At 39.8% G+C, this 18,613-nt stretch overlaps 1 protein-coding gene across 2 annotated transcripts in view; it reads right to left on the bottom strand.

Moving 5' to 3' along the window:
- Nucleotides 1-454: 454 nt before the first annotated feature.
- Nucleotides 455-18,613, bottom strand: part of LOC122997526 (gamma-aminobutyric acid receptor subunit pi) — a 55,886-nt gene continuing 37,727 nt past the window's right edge. The window contains exons 3-10 of one of the 2 annotated variants that reach the window (XM_044373720.1): nt 17,967-18,079; nt 16,323-16,390; nt 14,297-14,514; nt 11,319-11,401; nt 7,203-7,340; nt 6,579-6,731; nt 4,738-4,928; nt 455-4,539 (exon numbers count right to left, since the gene is read on the bottom strand). In XM_044373720.1, coding sequence (XP_044229655.1) covers nt 4,174-4,539; nt 4,738-4,928; nt 6,579-6,731; nt 7,203-7,340; nt 11,319-11,401; nt 14,297-14,514; nt 16,323-16,390; nt 17,967-18,079 — 1,330 coding nt within the window. In that variant the 3' untranslated portion in view covers nt 455-4,173. Of the gene's footprint in view, nt 4,540-4,629; nt 4,929-6,578; nt 6,732-7,202; nt 7,341-11,318; nt 11,402-14,296; nt 14,515-16,322; nt 16,391-17,966; nt 18,080-18,613 lie in introns of both variants that reach the window. The other variant, XR_006407225.1, reaches the window with a different exon arrangement.

The raw sequence follows: 18,613 nt of genomic DNA, 5'->3' as shown, positions 1-18,613 counted from the left end.
TTGCATACTTCTGGGTAATGAAATCATTAAAAATTCAGTTAACTTCCACTTGGAAGCGCCAGAGAGCAAAGGCGTATATTACATATGACAGAATTCACCCATGAAAAGTAGTTTTGTGTGTATGTGTGGATATGTTCTGTATGATGATTATATTTTTCATTCTATATTCTGCTGACTCAGAGCTACTGGAGCTGCAGGGAATTAAGACTTCCAGTCTCTGCTCCCACTGGGACACTGCTGCCCTAACATCTGCAACACACATTTGCATGTCTGCAGGCAAGCTAGTCCAACCCCTGCACTTCTGGCTCCAGTTAAGGAGAATTTATATATTTACAAACAGCTTTGCTAAATTATGATGTCATCTTCATTCATTAATGCTACATCCTCACTAATGCAATACAGAAAAATTAAATAAGAGTTTTAACCATGAGCACATGAAACCTCTTTTATTGCTATCATTCATATTCATACACCAAGTAAACATGCATATAGTTACTATTTATTTACAACAGGTTAAGCAAACCAAAGCCTATATTAACATGGTACTACAGTATATAAATACATTTCACATGAAGACGTCCCAGGAACTGTGAGTTTGGTAGCCTACGTCACCTTGAGGCATTATTTGACATGTCCCACTTCAGGGAAAAGAAAAGTCGTCCATCAGAAATAATTTTCCCCCTTTTTTCTGTTGCCCACAGTTGCTGGAAAGTAGCTCCAAATATGTCCTGGCAATGCTGCCTGTAATGTTCTGTTTCATCTTTCTGTAATATTCACACCTTTCTTGGGTATTTGTAACCATCTAATGGTGTCCGTTATGAAGTTGCGACCATGGAGCCATACTTGGGTAGATGATTAATGTCACTCTTGAATCTTGTTTGTCATCATGACAAAACGTTCCACTTGTATCCAAGAAGCTTCATTGGTTGCTTTTATGGTTCTTTGGCTCCATATTGGCATTCATTTCTTGTACTATTCGCTGAGAGGATAACTATCAAAACTACAACCGTGGTGCTATATTGTATAAAACCTAACAGTCTGTGTTTTATCACATTAACCTTTTCATCGGGTCAGCGCTCACCAACTTCTGCAGAAGAAGCTCAGCTGGCGGCAAATGAACACTGTCACCGATCACTCAACCTGTCAATGAATAAAGTTCAAAAACTGAAAATGAGAACATAAGTTTGAGCATCTTGCACTTTTGGACCCAGGTGAGACCTCAAAACAAAGTTGCATCATTAACAATCAAAATACAAGATCTTAGTCTTTTCAGTAGACTCAGCTGAACATTTTATGATGATTCTTCTCCATCATATTAAACCAAAACAAAATCAAGTAAAGCAGAAGAAACAAAAGTTATACTTTGATAATCATGCAGGAAAAACAGAAACTAAAGTAAATCCTACATTTCTATTATCATCAGGCAAGGAGAGCAATCAAACAGTTTGGCAGTGTTTGATGGCATACTTAAAAATAGATTCAAAAGGAGAAGCAATGCAGCAGAAATATGAATTTAAATAGTTTTAAAAAGCAATGAAGTATTAATAGATATCAACAATTTAGCTTCATGTTCAATACACATCAAATGGTAGTTAATAATAATGGAACCTTTCAGACTTGCATTATGACAAAACGGACAGTTAAATTCTGCTTTCATTTAAGAGTGAGAGTATGTCACAGCAATATTGAATACAGCAATAAATAAACATGCATCATTGTTGTTAAACGGAATCCTGTTTTCTCTCTGAAATATGAAGTGTTATGTTCATCTGCTCATTGATTGCATGCTATTAAAGAACTCTACTATGAATAAGAAACATGATATTAACATTTGAAAATGCACTTAAAATCTCCTAGTTGAGAAACTAAAGGGAAACCAAGAGGAACAGTAAAATCAAGTTGAAATCTTTGGTTCTTTGGTTCACATCACTTGTAGCCAACACATCACCTGAACTGAAACACCCGATACTCACACAGCAGAAGATGACAACAGCTTATAAAAAGCGAGGAGAGGAGTGATACCTCAAGCATGGCATATCATGGCATTTTTCCATTTGGATAATGCACAGATGATGACATCATGTTGAAATATTTTGGCCATTTCATTCATACTCAAATCCTCTACAATGTCTAACACATCTAGGTCTGACACCTGCTTTATCTATTACAAAAACACAGTGAGAAACTCTAACAGTAGCACATAAAAGAGAGAAATACTGCATAATTCACTTAAACATGGTACCTGTTTGTTCAGGTGTTGCTGTCCTGTATATTCACACCTTTTTGTTTATTACACCTGCCCAGTTAGTATGGAGAGTCAAAGTGTTCAGTATTAAAGACCCTGAAAACGTAGTTTCTTAATCAGCTTCTTATGATGATATCCTACATGAACACATTATTTTCTGACGATGTTAGAACAGTTTTGACTACTTTGCATTAGAGATTTCTGTAGTGGGAGGAGCTCAGCTGGAAAAAAGGGGATGTCACTTAGTTCCATGGAGCAATCAGGATTTGTTTGTTAACTGTAATTAAATCTGCTCAAACCTCACCCACACACTCCTGACAAAGCAGATTATCAGCATTTTTGACAGTTAAACTCTTATATAAAAATAATAAATAATATGTAGTGTTGTTGATGTATTTTTTAAAACTTTGATTGCTTATTTTCAGGGGCTTTAAATAAATAGGACGGGGTGAAATAAATAATCATATGGATTTTTTTTTTAAAGTAAAATCTATAAATGAACTCACAAATTGTGAAATCATTTAATAAAATATTAACACTCAATCCACTATTATGAAATATTATGTCATCATCCTTATGTTTATAATAATTTAAAAGGAGAGAATTTATTTTAACATGCCCTTTTTTAAAAGTCTATTTTTTATTTCATAATGGCATTTTTTTCTGCAACACTTTATATGAGAGTGTGGAGTTGTCATTAGCCAATGCATACAAATATTTACCCACCGTCAGCCAATCACTGTGCCTCTAGCTTAGCTTCTCCTCACCAACTGCCAGCCAGAGCTGTGCAACCAGCTAGCTGCTACTAGCTAGAGGAACCATCTTCAGAACCAGAATAAAAAAAATTTGTAATTAAATAAAGATGACCAGCTGAGGTTTAATAATTCATTAAATTATTTCGCAATTGGTTAGGTCATATTTCAAGATTATATATTCCTCAGTTATTACTTTCATAATGTCTTATTTATCTATTTAATGTTGAACACTTCAGAGTTCCATAAGCTCTGGGTGCAGGTTACCTTCCTTGTCAAACAGCATAAGAGATAAGTGTGATGACAAGTGCCACTGTTCATGGTCGCCACATTTCCAGGACACAACTGAAGGAATCAAGGCCACTACATTTATAGTGTCAGTGAATAAAACAAATACCAGCAAAGAGAGACAGTGCTGTTCACTGGATTAAAAATAACTCACAGAAGAAAAAGAGATTTCAACAGTGAGAGGAAATGATGACGTCCTTGGAAGACTATAGTTTTTAAACACACTCTCCATTGTTGAGTTATTTTTCCACCTCCCCTGTCCCTCTTTTTCACCCTTTTTCTCCCATCCATTATTTTTTCCTATTTCATTCTAAATGTTGCACCTGCAGGCAGAAATGGAAAATTAATAAAATATCAATGATCAATCCATCACAGTGGAGAATCAAAGTGGAATGGGCATTTGCTCTCCCTCAACAACGCAGGCAAATTCTGTCATAAAGCCTTAAATTACAGCTCCACCTTCTCCGTGTCAGACAGCGATATAGTTAAAATAAATATGCTGCAGTGAGAAAGATGCAGACTGGCCGTTTTTATCTTTGTAGGCAATTATCTTTTCATCTCAGAATTTATCAAATCTCATCAATCAGTGTCAGGAATGCCAAAACCAGCTGTACAGCTATAGAGCAATGACTCAATTCAAGCACACTATTATTTAAAAATGGAGCTGTAATTATAAGCATTGCTCCTTCTGTCTTTCCTTCTTTCTTTCCATCTTTGAAAACAACTCTTTATGAGTACGCTACTTCACTCATGAATCCAAATGTAGAAATTGTAAACACTCATCTCAGAACACACCTAAATAACACTTACTGTACATACATACAGTAAAATACTACAAACACGCTCGGTCTCACACTCTCTGGGAAATGTGCTGCACACGAGCAAATGCTAAAAGTAGAGATAATATATCCAGTAGAGCAGATTAACCATGACAAAAGACAGGGGGAAGGTGACTCTTGAGTAGTTGTCTATGTGGTGGGGGTTCTTCACGTGACAGCAGCTTATGAAGCTGAAGAGTTTGCGGAGGGTGGCCAGGACAGTGAGGCACCAGTGGGTGGGCTCCGGAGGGGTCGCCTCGGGCTTAGGCTCACTGCCTGAGGGGCTGGACGGACTGACTGTTAGTTCTGTGGAGGCGGGAGCTGGGGAAGGAGTTGCGGCAGGCTCCTTGCGTCTCTTGGCCCTGTTGGTGTGACTGGAGATGGTGGTGACGATGCCGTTCATTTCGTCGTCAAAGTCGTGCATTTGGTGGCCGTACTGTAGGAGAGCGAGAGAAAGAATGAGCTGCGCGTGTAAACAAAAAGATGACGCGCAAAATCCAAAGCATTCAGCACATGCTCGACTTACCACACAGTGCTGATGATGATGATAATGATGACGGTGAAGACTGTGACCATAACAACAGCAATGACCACAACAATGAACGACAAGACAGTACAGTCAGTAGGGTCTCACCATGAGAATGTGTGTGTCGGTGTAAGTGAGGGTGCAGAAGTGGGCCACGGCGTACTCAATGAGCGCCCCAAAGATAAAGCTGAAGCAGATTCCCAAGTAAACATCAATGGCCTTGATGAAGCAGTTGGCATTGGGCAGTGACGTCCGGGCTCCCATCATCAGAGTGGTCATGGTGAGCACTGTGGTCACTCCTGTCACAGAAAACACAGACAGACTAGTGAACCACAATCAACAGTTACCAACCAACAGTTATGATTACCCTAAATTTACAGCATAAAAAGAATGGTTAATAATCAGAGAGACAATTGAGGCACAGTATGTTATATGTAACTGCGTTAAAAGAAAATAAGGGGTGCACAAAAAAAACAAGGCTGCAAGGAGTACTGGGCGTGAGAAGACACCATTATGACATTAAAGCATAATGTTTATGACTCCAATTTGGCATTCAGTGCTGCATTCCTGTTGGTGACCTTGGGGTGCAATGACTATATAATGACTTCCCATACATCATAGATCCCACATCCCCAGAGATGATGACCAGATATCTACAGTCAATCCTCTGTGTCCACATCTATATAGTGTATATGTCCTTATATACATATATAAATGTTCTGATTTAAAGACACACTTCAATATTTTGGGAAATATGCTCATTTGCTTCATGTTAAGTGAGAAGATTTATACCACTCTCAGTCATGCATTAAGTATGGAGTTAGAGAACAGAGCTGATTATCTTTGCCTCGCATTAAGTCTGGAAGCAGGGGGAAACAACTAGCTGGGCTCACAAACGTCTCTAAAGCTCAGTAACTAACATGCTGTATCTTGTTTGCTTAATCAGTACACAAACAGAAATGTAAAGACAACAAGTTGTGTTTTTTGAGGGAGTTACATGCTGTAACTCTTTCATTGGCAAACAGTGGCCAGGTGCAATGACTTCTTGGAGTTTCAGCTGGTTGCCAACCTCACATTGATGAGAGGAGTAACCAAATAAGATACAATGTGTTACTTAGTAAGCTAAAGATGGTGGGTTTGGGTTAGGGTTAGGGTTAGGGTTAGGGTTAGGGTTAGGGTTGGTCTTATTTCTAAACTTTAGACAGAGCCAGGTTAGCTGTTTTTTTTCTTTTTTTTTTTTCTGTAAGCTAAGCTAATCACCTCCAGTCACAGGCTCCAGAGACGTGACAGTGGTAAAGATCTTCCCATCAAACTCTCTACAAGAAAGTGAATCAGTGTATTTCCCATAACAACAACGACAACAACCTATTTCTTTAATTTAGTCAGTCATGGTATGGTAAAGATGCACAGACACTCACACTCAAGAATAAAGAACAGCAGCAACACAAGAAACATGAAAGAGAAACAATCCCTTTACATCCAGTGCACCATAAAGTAGGATAGCTTGTATATTTGTGTGTTTTGAGAACATGTTGAGCCCCCTGGAGGAGTGGTGGATCTAATTCAACGGAACGGATCTATGTTTGGATGTTCCCACCAGATAACACTGTGTCAGAGATGCTCTCTTCAACCCTCAGCCCTCTAAAATCATACCCAAACCAACATTTTTGCTCACTAAAGTGGAGCATAATTTCAGTATGTGCATGTGTATAGGAATACTAATGCATATATTGTCAGAGCAAAGCCACAACTAGCAAAGTGAATAAAACTGGAGACTGATAATGCAACAGAGATAGGTTGAATTCTTCATCTCATAACAACAGAACACAACATTTACAATGACACGTAATATGTACATGTCTGGAAAGTTAGGTTTTGCAATGTATGGTATCTGCTCAGGAACTCATGTTTTCACATTTTTGTGATAGAAAGATTGCTTTTTGCCTTACCTATACAAATACGTGCTGGAACAGAAGACAGGGAAATCCAGAAGGAGACCCATGAGAGGACAACCAGCAGGCTCGAGGGGACATAAGTCTCCAGTATGAAGTATAGAATGCTCCTCTTCAGCTCAAAGTGGAAGACCAGCTTGGGGTAGTTGCCTTTGAGAGGAAGGGCAAAAGTCTGTAAATGTACTTGATTGAACGAAAATATGTGCAATTTATAAAAAAGAAAAGAGACAAGTATAGTGAAACAGTAGGTGATGTATTTCACTGCTTAATATTAAAGTGATATGACATCACATCACTTTCATTTGAAGATATTAGCACAAAACTAAACAAATGTAAATAAAGTAGACCACTACTACTGTACTCCTAACATTTATTGTGTTCAGTGTGGCCCTTTTTTTAAAAAGGTAGAAAATGACAATAACAGTAAAATTGGTGCTCCGTGTGTGACAGCTGTCTGAGGTGTATACTGCTGTCTCTCAGTGTCTATCAGAGTCACCAAGCCAGTCATTTCAAAACCTTCCCATAGGGGCTTTAATTTGACAACGCTGCACTGCTGTTGAAACATGCTACACAGCCACTAGTCCAGCCCTGGGAGTAACCTTTTTTAAATGTCATAGTTACCAGTTTCATAGATGGCCTCTGACACAGAGGTGTAGTGGTCTTCCACTGTGTACTGGGCCAGCTGAAGAGTGTCTAAGCCGCTGACAGACTCGTTCCCTCTGGTCCAGTAGAACATGACATCATTGGTGTTGTAACCCCCTGTAGGAGAAGAAAGGGATGAAAACTGACATTTTTTGGGAAGATTACACAAAAGTGAATTTGTTAGTCATATCACTTTCATCATTACGTGTTTTCTCCTGCAGCAGTTTGAGGGTCAATGCCTTGCTCAATGACAGCTCAACAGATGAACAGTAATAGCATTTACCCACCACATTAAGCTTTTGCCTTCTCATGATACAGTGATGCTGTTATAACTATAATGATAGTGGTGATAATGATGATGATACTGATGATGGTATAGATACAATATAAGTAGTTTTTCACTAAACCCCAATTTAGCAATAGTGGGAACAGCTTGGAATGTTAATTGACTGTTATACTAAGATCTGCTCCTCTCATGGTTGAGTTGTTTGGGATTGCAATCCAAAGTGGGTGGTAAAGTCCCCCTCATGCTAAATATCAACACAACTGAGACATTTGGAAAAGGGAATTTGAAAACCCCTTTAAAAAGCTAGTTAACGACATCATGTTACCCCTGAGAAGCAAATGGGTAAACTGTCAGGGCTCTGGCTGGGTCTCTTGCTTTTCTCCTTGTGTTTCTGTTTTTTCCCTGTCTTCCCGTGTCTCCTCCTCCCGTCTGTTTGTCTGTGTGTGTGTGTGTGTGTGTGTGTGTGTGTGTGTGTGTGTGTGTGTGTGGTGGGCGCTGCTTCCCTGACCTGGCACCTGGGTTCAATTCCACTACTGTCTACAATCAGCTAATCAAGCCACAGCCCAAATCCTCCAGCTCTCCTTCCACTCATCACCAGATTGTTCAGTCACCTTAGTGGTAGCTACTCTGTCAGCTGCTCAGTATTATCAATACTAGAGTTATTTTCGTGTGCTCTCTTTTTGTGCTTCCTTTAATCTGACTTCTCCCGTGCTCAGGTCTCCAGTGTCAACCTGTCCACCCGGTCATCTGTTGTTCTTCAGCTGCAAGCCCATTCTCCAGCCACACCAAGCCACCTGCCTCTATCTGCCACATAACCCCCTCTCCAGCCTGCATGCCCCTTGCCAACGCCAGCCCCCCTCCCTTCTACCCTCCATAACGAAAGGTCGCTCATTAAACCATCTTTTCTCATCCATCCCTCTGTTTTCCATGTCTGCTTTTGGGTCCAAAAAACAACCTCAGCCATAACAGTAAAGGTCTTACACATTGTAACACTCAAGTAAATCAACACATGAAATTAACATAGTATGTAACCACTTCAACGAAGCCTTAAAAAAAGGTGTTAAAGTCTCATGTATGCAGTTAAAGTCGCAGTGGAACCAGACTATTCTCCCATTATTCGCTTTAACACAGTTTGACACAGAGTGATTCAACAGGAATTGCTAATGGAAATGCATTTCTGGTGTTCACTCAATTCTTCAAAGGGGATAGCAAAAGAAATGAAAAATAAAGTCCTGATGAAAGCTTATCTCTTGCTTTATACGATAACAGAATAATCATGCATATTGCACCGGGCCCTAGAGAGCCTTCATAACCCAAATAAAACTTGGAATAAGAGGGCATGCAAAATTAATGGTGTCAAAGATGCCAATGTGGTTGTGCTTTTGTCAGTACAAGGTTACTATAATAGTATAAACAAACGAAGAAGTGGTGTGGTTCTGATGACAATATTTGCTGAGCTCCATAACTCACTGCGAAGGAGGAAAAAGTGTGATTAACAAGGCTTAAACCTCTATGGTGTATTTTCCTAATTTATCTGCAGAGGGAGCAAGAGAATAAGGAAAGTAAGAAGAAGCGCCATTACACCTCTATAATCCAGTGTATATGAGATGCTCATTAATTTGCTATCACTCTCCCATTTAAACCCATATGGAGTCATGTATTATTGACCAGGGTGAGCCATGATGCTGAGAGCAAAGTCCCCTAATGAAGGGCAATGGTGACTTTGATGCTGAAAGGTCCTGGAAATCCACTGTTTTCTCTCTCGTTATGATTCTCTTACCAGAAGAACTCATTATTTTCCTGACCTAAAGCCCTGACATTACTGTACAAATTAGAGACACAAATGGGTAGTGACATGATGTGCAATAGCATGGAAAGAGTTACACGGGGGTACATTCAACCTTCCAGTGCCCCTTGGCCCCTTGTAAACAATTAGACACATCTATGCTCAGTGAGTTATGAAAGGGCCACCAAAAGTTAAATTAAAGCACAGATCACAAAAGACTGCAACTCTTTTTGCTGTCATAACCCACTAAATATTTTACCGTAATCCTGATCAGCAGCCTCCCACAACGACTCTGTCTTTTAAACCTTAAACCTCCTGTGCAGAGGAGCCACTTGGCACAGCATTAAAAGACATAAATCCTTGAATATACATCTTCATAAAGAGACAGGGAGAGCAAGATTGAAGGAGATGAGAAAGGAAGAGACAGAAAACAGCAGAGGATGAGAAATTGTAAGAGGGTGGAAGAAAGAGAAAGATGCAGATATTTAGCCTGCAATTATTGAAGCAGTGGAGGAGGGATCCATCATCCTCTCAGTTACCTAACTTCAACTTCCAGATGTCTTTTTGTCTGCTAAGTGGGAATGGAGTTGCCGTTAAATGTTTTATTTGGCACTGAGGTCCCGGTGGGCTTCTGGCAGGGATCAGACTTAGCTTAGCCTGGCTGGTTGGCATTAATAGCATAGAGCTGGAAAGCAAAGACGGCAGATGAGCGAGGGAGGCAAAGAAAGGAGAGGAGATTTTTTTTCTACCTTCCAAACCTGGATCGCACAGCCAAATAATCCATCATGTCATGTAATTTAATCTTATTAATAATTTGTTTTAATTATAAACATACTGCCAACACATTTCCACTTGAAATCAATGGAAAGTTGTTGAAATTAAGCAAATCACTCCTCTCATTTCAGGAAAATGTCAAGAAACCCCTGAATTTTAGAAAGTGAACAAAGACACTGTCTAAGCCTGCTGGCGGAGAGTTGCCTCCTTAAGATATTAATTTGAGATTAAAGGATTTGTAAGATTAGGTGTGCTCATTATCAGGGACAGGGCCAATCCTTAAACATGGTGCAAGAGGGCTTTTGGGAAAATTACTGCTGTCAGAAGAATATTTGGATCAGTAAAGCACTAACAGAGTAGTTTGACATTGTGGAAAATACACGTATTTGCTTTTTTGAATTAGATGAGAAGATTAATATCACTTTCATGGCTGTGCATTAAAGGTATCCTGTGGAGCTTTGTTGTAAAGAAACAAAAGCTATATTTATATTCTGAACACATTGTATGTATGATTGAAGTATAACAAATCTGTTGAATGCAGTTCCCTCCACATAAAACATTTCCAACACTAACTCCTGCATTGTTTACATGCACATTTGCCTGCCAGCAGTCTTCTTCTTGCCTGCCTTTTGTTGATGAATTGCCATTTGCTCTTTGTCCATCACCAAGACCAACTGCTGATCAGCAAAATAGTGCACATGCACTAAACAGAATCTGGACCCAACTGTGAAAAGAATGCTCCGTAATGCTACTAGTATTCAAAAACTCCACAAGGTACCTTTAACTTTGGAGCTACAACCAGGATACAATTAGCTTAGCTTAGCTTCAAAAACACACCTACCAACACTTCTAAAGCTTACTAATTAGCACGCTGAAGCTTGTTTGTTTAAAGGCAGACAACTTTCACATGAACTACCTTATAGCTACATCTTTGTTTTCATGACAGTAATCAAGTAATTTATAACAACATGAACATACACAGGAAGATACAACATCATGACTGGAGCATACCCCTCAGTATCTGTCTGGCTGTGTGACATAAGCATGCTGTCGTACACACACACACACACACACACACACACACACACACACACACACACACCAGCAATTTAGAAGATGAGAGAAAGTGATCTGTTTGATCCTTTGGTTTGATCAGATTCATTTGAAATCATGCCCACCCACCAACTCGCTGCCACAGCTTCAAGCTGCACCCTTCTGATTTTCTTGATTAAGTATGAAGTGTCCTTACAGCTCTCCAGTTGTAGGGTGCAGGTCTGCTTGTCCATGGGATACTTAGTCAGATCCATGTTGCAGGCCACGGTGGTGGTAATCCTAAAAGACATAAATGTAGTAGTTGTTATTAAAAGGGAATTCTATAAAATAAAATAATAGCTATAGTACATGTTATTTCTGCAGACTGTTCTTGCACAATGGTCAGAGTACACAGGTGTTTATTCTAAAAAACAAAAGAGAGCGGATTTTTGAATTATTTTCCCAATGTGATGTATAGGCTCAGTTTTTGTGTATATGAAAGTATGCATCTCTCTATGTCATGCATGCAAAGGGGAATGTGTTACATCTGCCCCTGGGACATCTTCTGCCAAGCCCTCTACCTCCATATCAGTGTGTCCCTGGCCTGCTGCTGCTCTCCCGGTGGCTCTCTCCCCCTCTCTCTCTGTGTGTGTGTGTGGGTTATTGTGTGAGTGGAGACAGGTGTGCTGGAGTCGGGGCAGAGCCAAACCAGCTGCACCTCATATCTGCAATCAATCCTCTACAAAGACTTAGCTCTGCCACTTCCACACTGCCAGATTGTAGACTCTGCTACCCATCAGTCTACACTTCAGTTTTCTTGCTGTTGCCTGATTTTTCCCTCGCCTAACCCTGTCTCCTGTTCCCTGCAGTTCTGTCTGCTCCGTCTTCAGCCCCTCGTCTCGTCTCGTCAGCCCTGCCTCCCTGTCCTGGATCTCTGCGTCCAGCCCAATCCTCAGCTCCTGGTTCCCAGTTTCCAGCCCACACCCCAGGCCCAGTTTCCCAGCTGTTTCCTCGCCTTGAGTATCTGCACTTGAGTTCACCTGCTCTGCCCCCACATAACAGAACAAAGTCTTTTTACTTTGCATTGTTGTCGTGTTGTAAATCTAGGACGGTATGTAAAAAGCCACACTAAATGCATCAAAATTCTAAGAATTATGTAATTTTGCTCTGATTCTCTTTGCACAAATGTTTTTCTATGAGTTTGGAGTGAGCAGCAGATGCAGGAGCTTCACACTTTATATAGTTTGGAAATAAATGATAATAAGTTGATGAAATATAAAAGGTTTGTCCCAGTACGCTCACAACATGTACAACATGAAAAAGTTCATGACATGATAGATTCAGCATGAATATAATCAAATGTTCACATTAGTGTGATTCTTTCTAATATTCATATTAAACATATTTATATCGATGATCAAATGTTCATAACATATTAGCTGTGGTGTGACATACAAGAATTCTGATGAGTTTGAAAGGCAAAATATAAATTACAAATTAAAATGATTCTAAATATATATATATATATATGTATATATATATATATATATATATATATACAGTAAACTTTATATGGAGATATGGAAAAACAATTCAACATGTAATTCATATGATTCATTGATTTTTGTGTATGAATTGAATATTGCTTTATTTCCTATAAACCAATATGCTGCAGCATGTTAACTTGTAAATGAGAAAATATAAGAAGACCCTCAGAAAATCCTTGACTATGAAAACAATTTACTACAAGGCCCTGATGAATGAGCATTTTCGGTCCTCACTGTATTTTTAGCCTTGATTTGTGGTTTCATTATATTTTTTCATCACAAATATAAACTGGACCCTGCATAAATGTAGCAACCAGTACTGTAGTGTAAATTCTTTAATTGAGTCTTTCCTCTAAATTGCTCCACCTCAGTGCTTTCTCATGTATTCCCCCTGGCACAGCACTGAAACATTTACTACAGCTGTCCTTTTCCTCCACCACCTCACATTTCTCACTTCATCCTGTCCTTTTTCACAGCCCCAATTCCCTGAGGTGGCAATCCCTCTCCTGACTATGTTTTTAGGCTTGTTTTACTCTCACTGGTCCTGCTCTGTGACTGTCAGGTGCCATCATCCTCCACTTTTCCTCCTCTCTAAAGCCCCACAAAGTGTGCAGCTTTTGTATGGAGTATGTAGGCAAATGTCCATGAAGCACACACACACACACACACACACACATTCAGAGCAACATAAATCACAAATGGAGTCACACTGAGCATAACAATGGCACGCACTTGTTAAAAATAATACATCAAAACTTAGACATAATGGCAACACAGACAAGCATATTCTCATGCCTCCTCTCATCCATGAAGAAGAGCACTGCAGTCCCTTCCTTATGTTTGCAGTGTATGGAAATATGATTAACTGTGAGGCCAGACTGAGCTGAGCCCGAATACCCAACACAATTTACTATAACGAGACTCCCACATACATTTTTACCCTCATGATAGTTGCAAGGCTGCCATTAGAACGGTGAGGATGTCTCCCGTGTGGCATTTTTTCCCCTCCTCATTGTGTAACCAGAACATGTGTAACCACCTCTACACTGTATGCATGAAAAGAAGTTTAGCACCATTGAGGACAAGGCACAAAAGCACCGAGTGAGTGAAGTCAAATCAGGACCACGGACAGCTCTTACACAATCCATAGACAGTCTGAGGTTAAAGCATGTGACATAAAAATATTACGATGTGAAAATCCCATCATCACAGGCTTAAAAGAGCTGAACAAATTTCCTTGCTGGATCATCTATAACCTTTCTATCTATAACCTGTCTGCTTGGCCCAACATCTAATCAAAATGCCAAAGTATTGCACGTTTCAGGAGCTCGCCAAGAGCTTGTCAGACGTTAAGCCCTCGCTCACAGAGCAATATCTGTTGAAAGGATCCGAACGGGACTTATGTTGCTTTGATAGCCCACAGCTCCGTGTATTGACAGATCAAATGCTCCTCCACTCATGAAATCCAATACCCAAGTAAGAGAACTAACACAACTCCCTGCTTTGCAATCACATTATCTCAAATTCAACCCACACGCCCTCCATCAGCCCATTTTTTCTCCATTCTCTGGCCAAATTTTCATTGTCTGTTGGAGCAGAAAAACAAACACAGCAACCAATAATGCAAAAATCTAGTTCATTATCCAACCTCAGTGCGTAAAGGACGGTCCCGTTGGGGAAGATGCGGATCAGCCTGTTCTCCACGGTGATGTCATGGAGAAAGGACTTCTTGGAGTCAACGATAAAGGTGTCAGGGACCCAGAGGAGCTCCACTAGGCGCCCGTCAAGGCTCAGGCTCTTGTTGCCCTCAAACACCAAGCGCTCGTCCGTCCAGCGCTGGCGGAGGAATATGGTGGCTGTGTAGTCCTGCAGAATTGGGGCCCAAAGGTCACAACAGTGGCTAATAGACTATTTTAACAAGCGTGTCAGTTTGCAAACTAAGCCTCTCCTGTGTATTTGTATTTCATTAGTCAGCCTGATTTTTTTTTTTTTTGCATTGTTGGGTATTGATGATGTAAGCCCTTCTGTGCCTGAGGCAACAGTAATCCACATCATTGCTTCAAGTCAGCAAGTCTGTTCTGTTTTTCAGGACACTGAACATATTTTTTTGTGCAGGACATCCATTCTTAAAGTCCTGATGTTACATCATATGTAACTACGTAATCAATTTCTTCCACTGTTTGGCATCAAGCTGTGAGTGCAATTTCCAAAGCAAACATGCTCAGCACAACAGGAATGAACTCTATCAGCTCTACTGGTCCCAGTGGAGCACTGGTGTCCTGTCAACTGTATAACTGGGGCTTTACACATGAACAGACCAGTGTGTCTTGCTGTCAGTCAACATATCAATACTCATAATCTTTATGAGCAAAATTAGCTATCAGGTTTTGCTTTAATTTCTCTGTGTCTTGTTATGGGGATCCAAGCAAAATGTGCACATCAGGTTTGGTTGTGTCTCACTTGCTTAAAGTGAGGGAAAAGGCTGTGAAGAGTTCACTATTGCTACTGTAAATAGCTGTCTATGTTATTATAGTTTATGATGCTTTTGTAATAAGAAAGATAACATATACAGATGGGTGACAAATTAAAGGAAAAACTGGTACAGTACTGAATGCTTGACCCCTACAGTGATATTCATCTCTCCAGAAGAGTTCCAGAGACTTGTAGAATCAATGCCTAGGCTGAGGAACACCATTCTTCAAAAAGATATTCCCTCATTTGGTGTTTTGATGATGGTGGTGGAGAGTGCATCAGTCCAAAATCTGCCATGTGGGTTGAGATCTGGTGACTGTGAAGGCCATAGCATATGAGTCACATCATTTTCATACTCATCAAAACATTCAGTGACCCCAAGTGAACCTATGAATTGGGGTACTGTCATCCTGGAAGAGACCACTCACATCAGGATAGAAATGTTTCATCATAGGATAAAGGTGATCACTCAGAACAACTTTGCATTGATTTGCAGTGACCCTTCTCTCTAAGGGAACAAGTACGCCCCAAACCATGCCAGCCAAATGCCCCCCACAGTATAACAGAGCCACCAGATCCCCTCACTGTAGGGGTCAAGCATTCAGACCTGGACCAGTTTTTCCTTTAATTTGTCACCCATCTGTAGGTGTTGACTCTTGACCCCTACAAAACAGGCAAAGTGAAAGGGTCAGTGACATGATTTGACTTAGAAAAAAGCTATTTTAAATGAAGGCCTGTTGTTGCGTTCAATTTTTAGCTTGTGTTCATTGTTGGTTATGATTCTGTAAGATCATGTTTACTGTCAGTTACACTAAGAACCTCAGAAATTTCATTGATTAGTTAGATTACTGCTCTGGAATGAGCTATCATCCTCGACACCCTCAGAATAAATCTAATAAATCCATTTTATGACATCAAATGTTTCTTAATTTTCAAAAAGCCCTGATTGTTATGAAAAATAAAGATCTAATACATCCGTATCTGAAACTACTCAGAGATTCTGAGATGCAGACACATGGAATGAGTACAAAAATGCAAATTATGCTCCGGGGCTGAAAAGGTTAAGTAAGGTAAACAGGACATAAGGAGACAGTAGTTAAAAAAGACCCCTAAACTGATTAATGCTACACTAAATTATCAATACAGTTTTAGGTTTATTGATGAATCACAGTTATCAGTAAGGCATGGAAATATTGTCTTACCATGTTAATCTCTGAAATGGTGTCAATACTGGCAATGTCCAAGCTCATACCAACTGTTACAGGACCATCTAGAAACAAAGAAGAAACCAATAATAACTGTCTCTACAGATTGAATATATACCCATGCTTAATGTGTGTTTGAATGCACGTGTGATAGAGTTGTATGACATAACAGGGTTTATTGAAGAGGCAAAGGGATATATGGTTGTATAATAAATCATAGTGTTGTATAATGAAGCAATATCCAAGGACAAGCACATTTAAAATTGCTGAAGACCCCACATTGCTGGCACATCAACAGCTGCAGTCTCTCAAGTGTGAACCTCCTGGAGGGAATTAGTTCTCCCTGATTCGCCATCAAAGAGGGCTAACTTTGCCGCTGTCCTATGTTTCATGTTCCCATTCTCCTTCTTGCACACTCACTTATCAATCTTCATTTCTCTGAGAGAGATTAATGAGCCTGTTGTCAGATTAAAGATACTGTATGTGTATCTGTGTGTGCCTACTGTAGGTCTACAGTTTGTGAGAAAACATTTGTGTATTTCTTTATATTTTATGTCCACTCAAATATTCAAAAGCTCTTAAAATAAAAGCTTGGTGACACTCAGTTTTTTAAAAGGCTAGTGGATGATTGAGTTTAGGTGTAAGGTCACTTGAGCATTAGAAATAATGATTCTCAAGTCTTGAGTAAGGGGGCATTTTGCTTCAAAAAAAACTTGGGCACACTGCAGTGCCCTGCTGGCTGTGCCTGGAGTGGAGTGCAACATTGCACCTTGCACCAAAAGACAGAAAATATTTCAGCTTAGTTTCTGTGTGACTGCAAAAAAAAAACTGTGAGAATGCAAAGCACATTAGAGAAGAGATTTTAGTGAAGCATCTGTGGATGATCGCCCCTTAAGGGATAGGGAATGAATACAATCAAAGGAAGTTCACACAATTATAGCAGTACAAATACACTGTGTTTGTGTTTACCAGTGCTTTTACCATTACTGTGTGCCAAATTTGTTCCTAGGTGGGAAGGATTTGTGATTATGCTGAACAGTATTTGCATTGGTAAAGTCCAAGGTGTTCTTACAGATCAAACAGCAAGTAAAACAAATTATAATCACATTGTGACAGATTCTCAGAGCCCAGAACAATAACAGTCATGAGGGATTTGCAGGGAATGACATAACATCTTTCCTCTGAGATAGACACTGAGATAGACATTGTTTCTCTCCTGCGAGTAAAGGAATCGCCTGCTGAAAATTGGAATCTAAATCACAACACGTATTACTGTAGCAGCTCCGATCTTGATTAAATCTCCCAACTACATCACAGTTTTAGATTATATTAGTATTTAAAGTAAATCATGCACAAACTCCTATGTACTGGCTACACTTTGATGTTAATGTTGTTTTCTTCTGCACATATTTTCTTATTATTTCATTATACCCAAAGTAATTATAGGAGAAACCCATTACCATACAAGATACATTTGACTTCATTTCACATTATAATATTCATGTATGTCAGCTGGTATTATTCAGTAGGGACACACAAGCACAAAATTGCTATATGAACCTCTCTCATTCTCTGTCAAACACACATTTCCCCTGCGTGTTCTGTCATTTCCATGGCAGCATGTGTCTGCAGTTTCCTTACTGTCAAAGAAAGGCCTCAGGTACTTGTTGTATCCTTTCATCAGCCTCTGAATGGTGGGAGGCAGAATCTCTCCTTCCTTCACTTCTGCGTTGAGCATCGAGCCCTCTAACAACCTGAGAAGAAACAGAGCGAAAGAAAGAAAGCAAGGGAAAAGGGAGAAATCAGAATTATTTTTCGCTTCTCCTCCCGTTGTGCATTTACCAGGTGGATTCCTCCTCACAACCACCTCACTATTCAGTGCATCTGTGGGGCGTCGATTGAGTTCCGCTGCAAATCTAACAAACACATGCTGAGTGCAATAAAAGGCAGGAGATGAAAATGGTAACTTGGAACAGAAAAATGGGGAAGACAGAAGAAAAGAATGAAAAATGCTTTTTTTAGTTAGGAGTACTTTGAATTGACCGGGTTCAGAATATTGTAAACCACGCATCTCTCGAATTCTCCATTCACTTATGCTTTCAAAATTACTGTTAGCTTTCATAAGATTTTTTTTTTCTTTCTTTCTGAATGCTATCCTTAAAGGCACATTGAAGTGTGGGAAGATGATTATATTGCTGGCAATTGCAGCAGGGGAAAAGAACACTCATTGCGCCTTCCCCTATGGTATGTGTGTTTGTGTATAAATCAGGCTCTAAATACAGAACGCC

This window comes from Thunnus albacares, chromosome 14 (assembly GCF_914725855.1).
Source record: "Thunnus albacares chromosome 14, fThuAlb1.1, whole genome shotgun sequence".
NCBI classification, from domain to species: domain Eukaryota; kingdom Metazoa; phylum Chordata; class Actinopteri; order Scombriformes; family Scombridae; genus Thunnus; species Thunnus albacares.
This window is presented reverse-complemented; position numbering and strand designations above follow the sequence as displayed.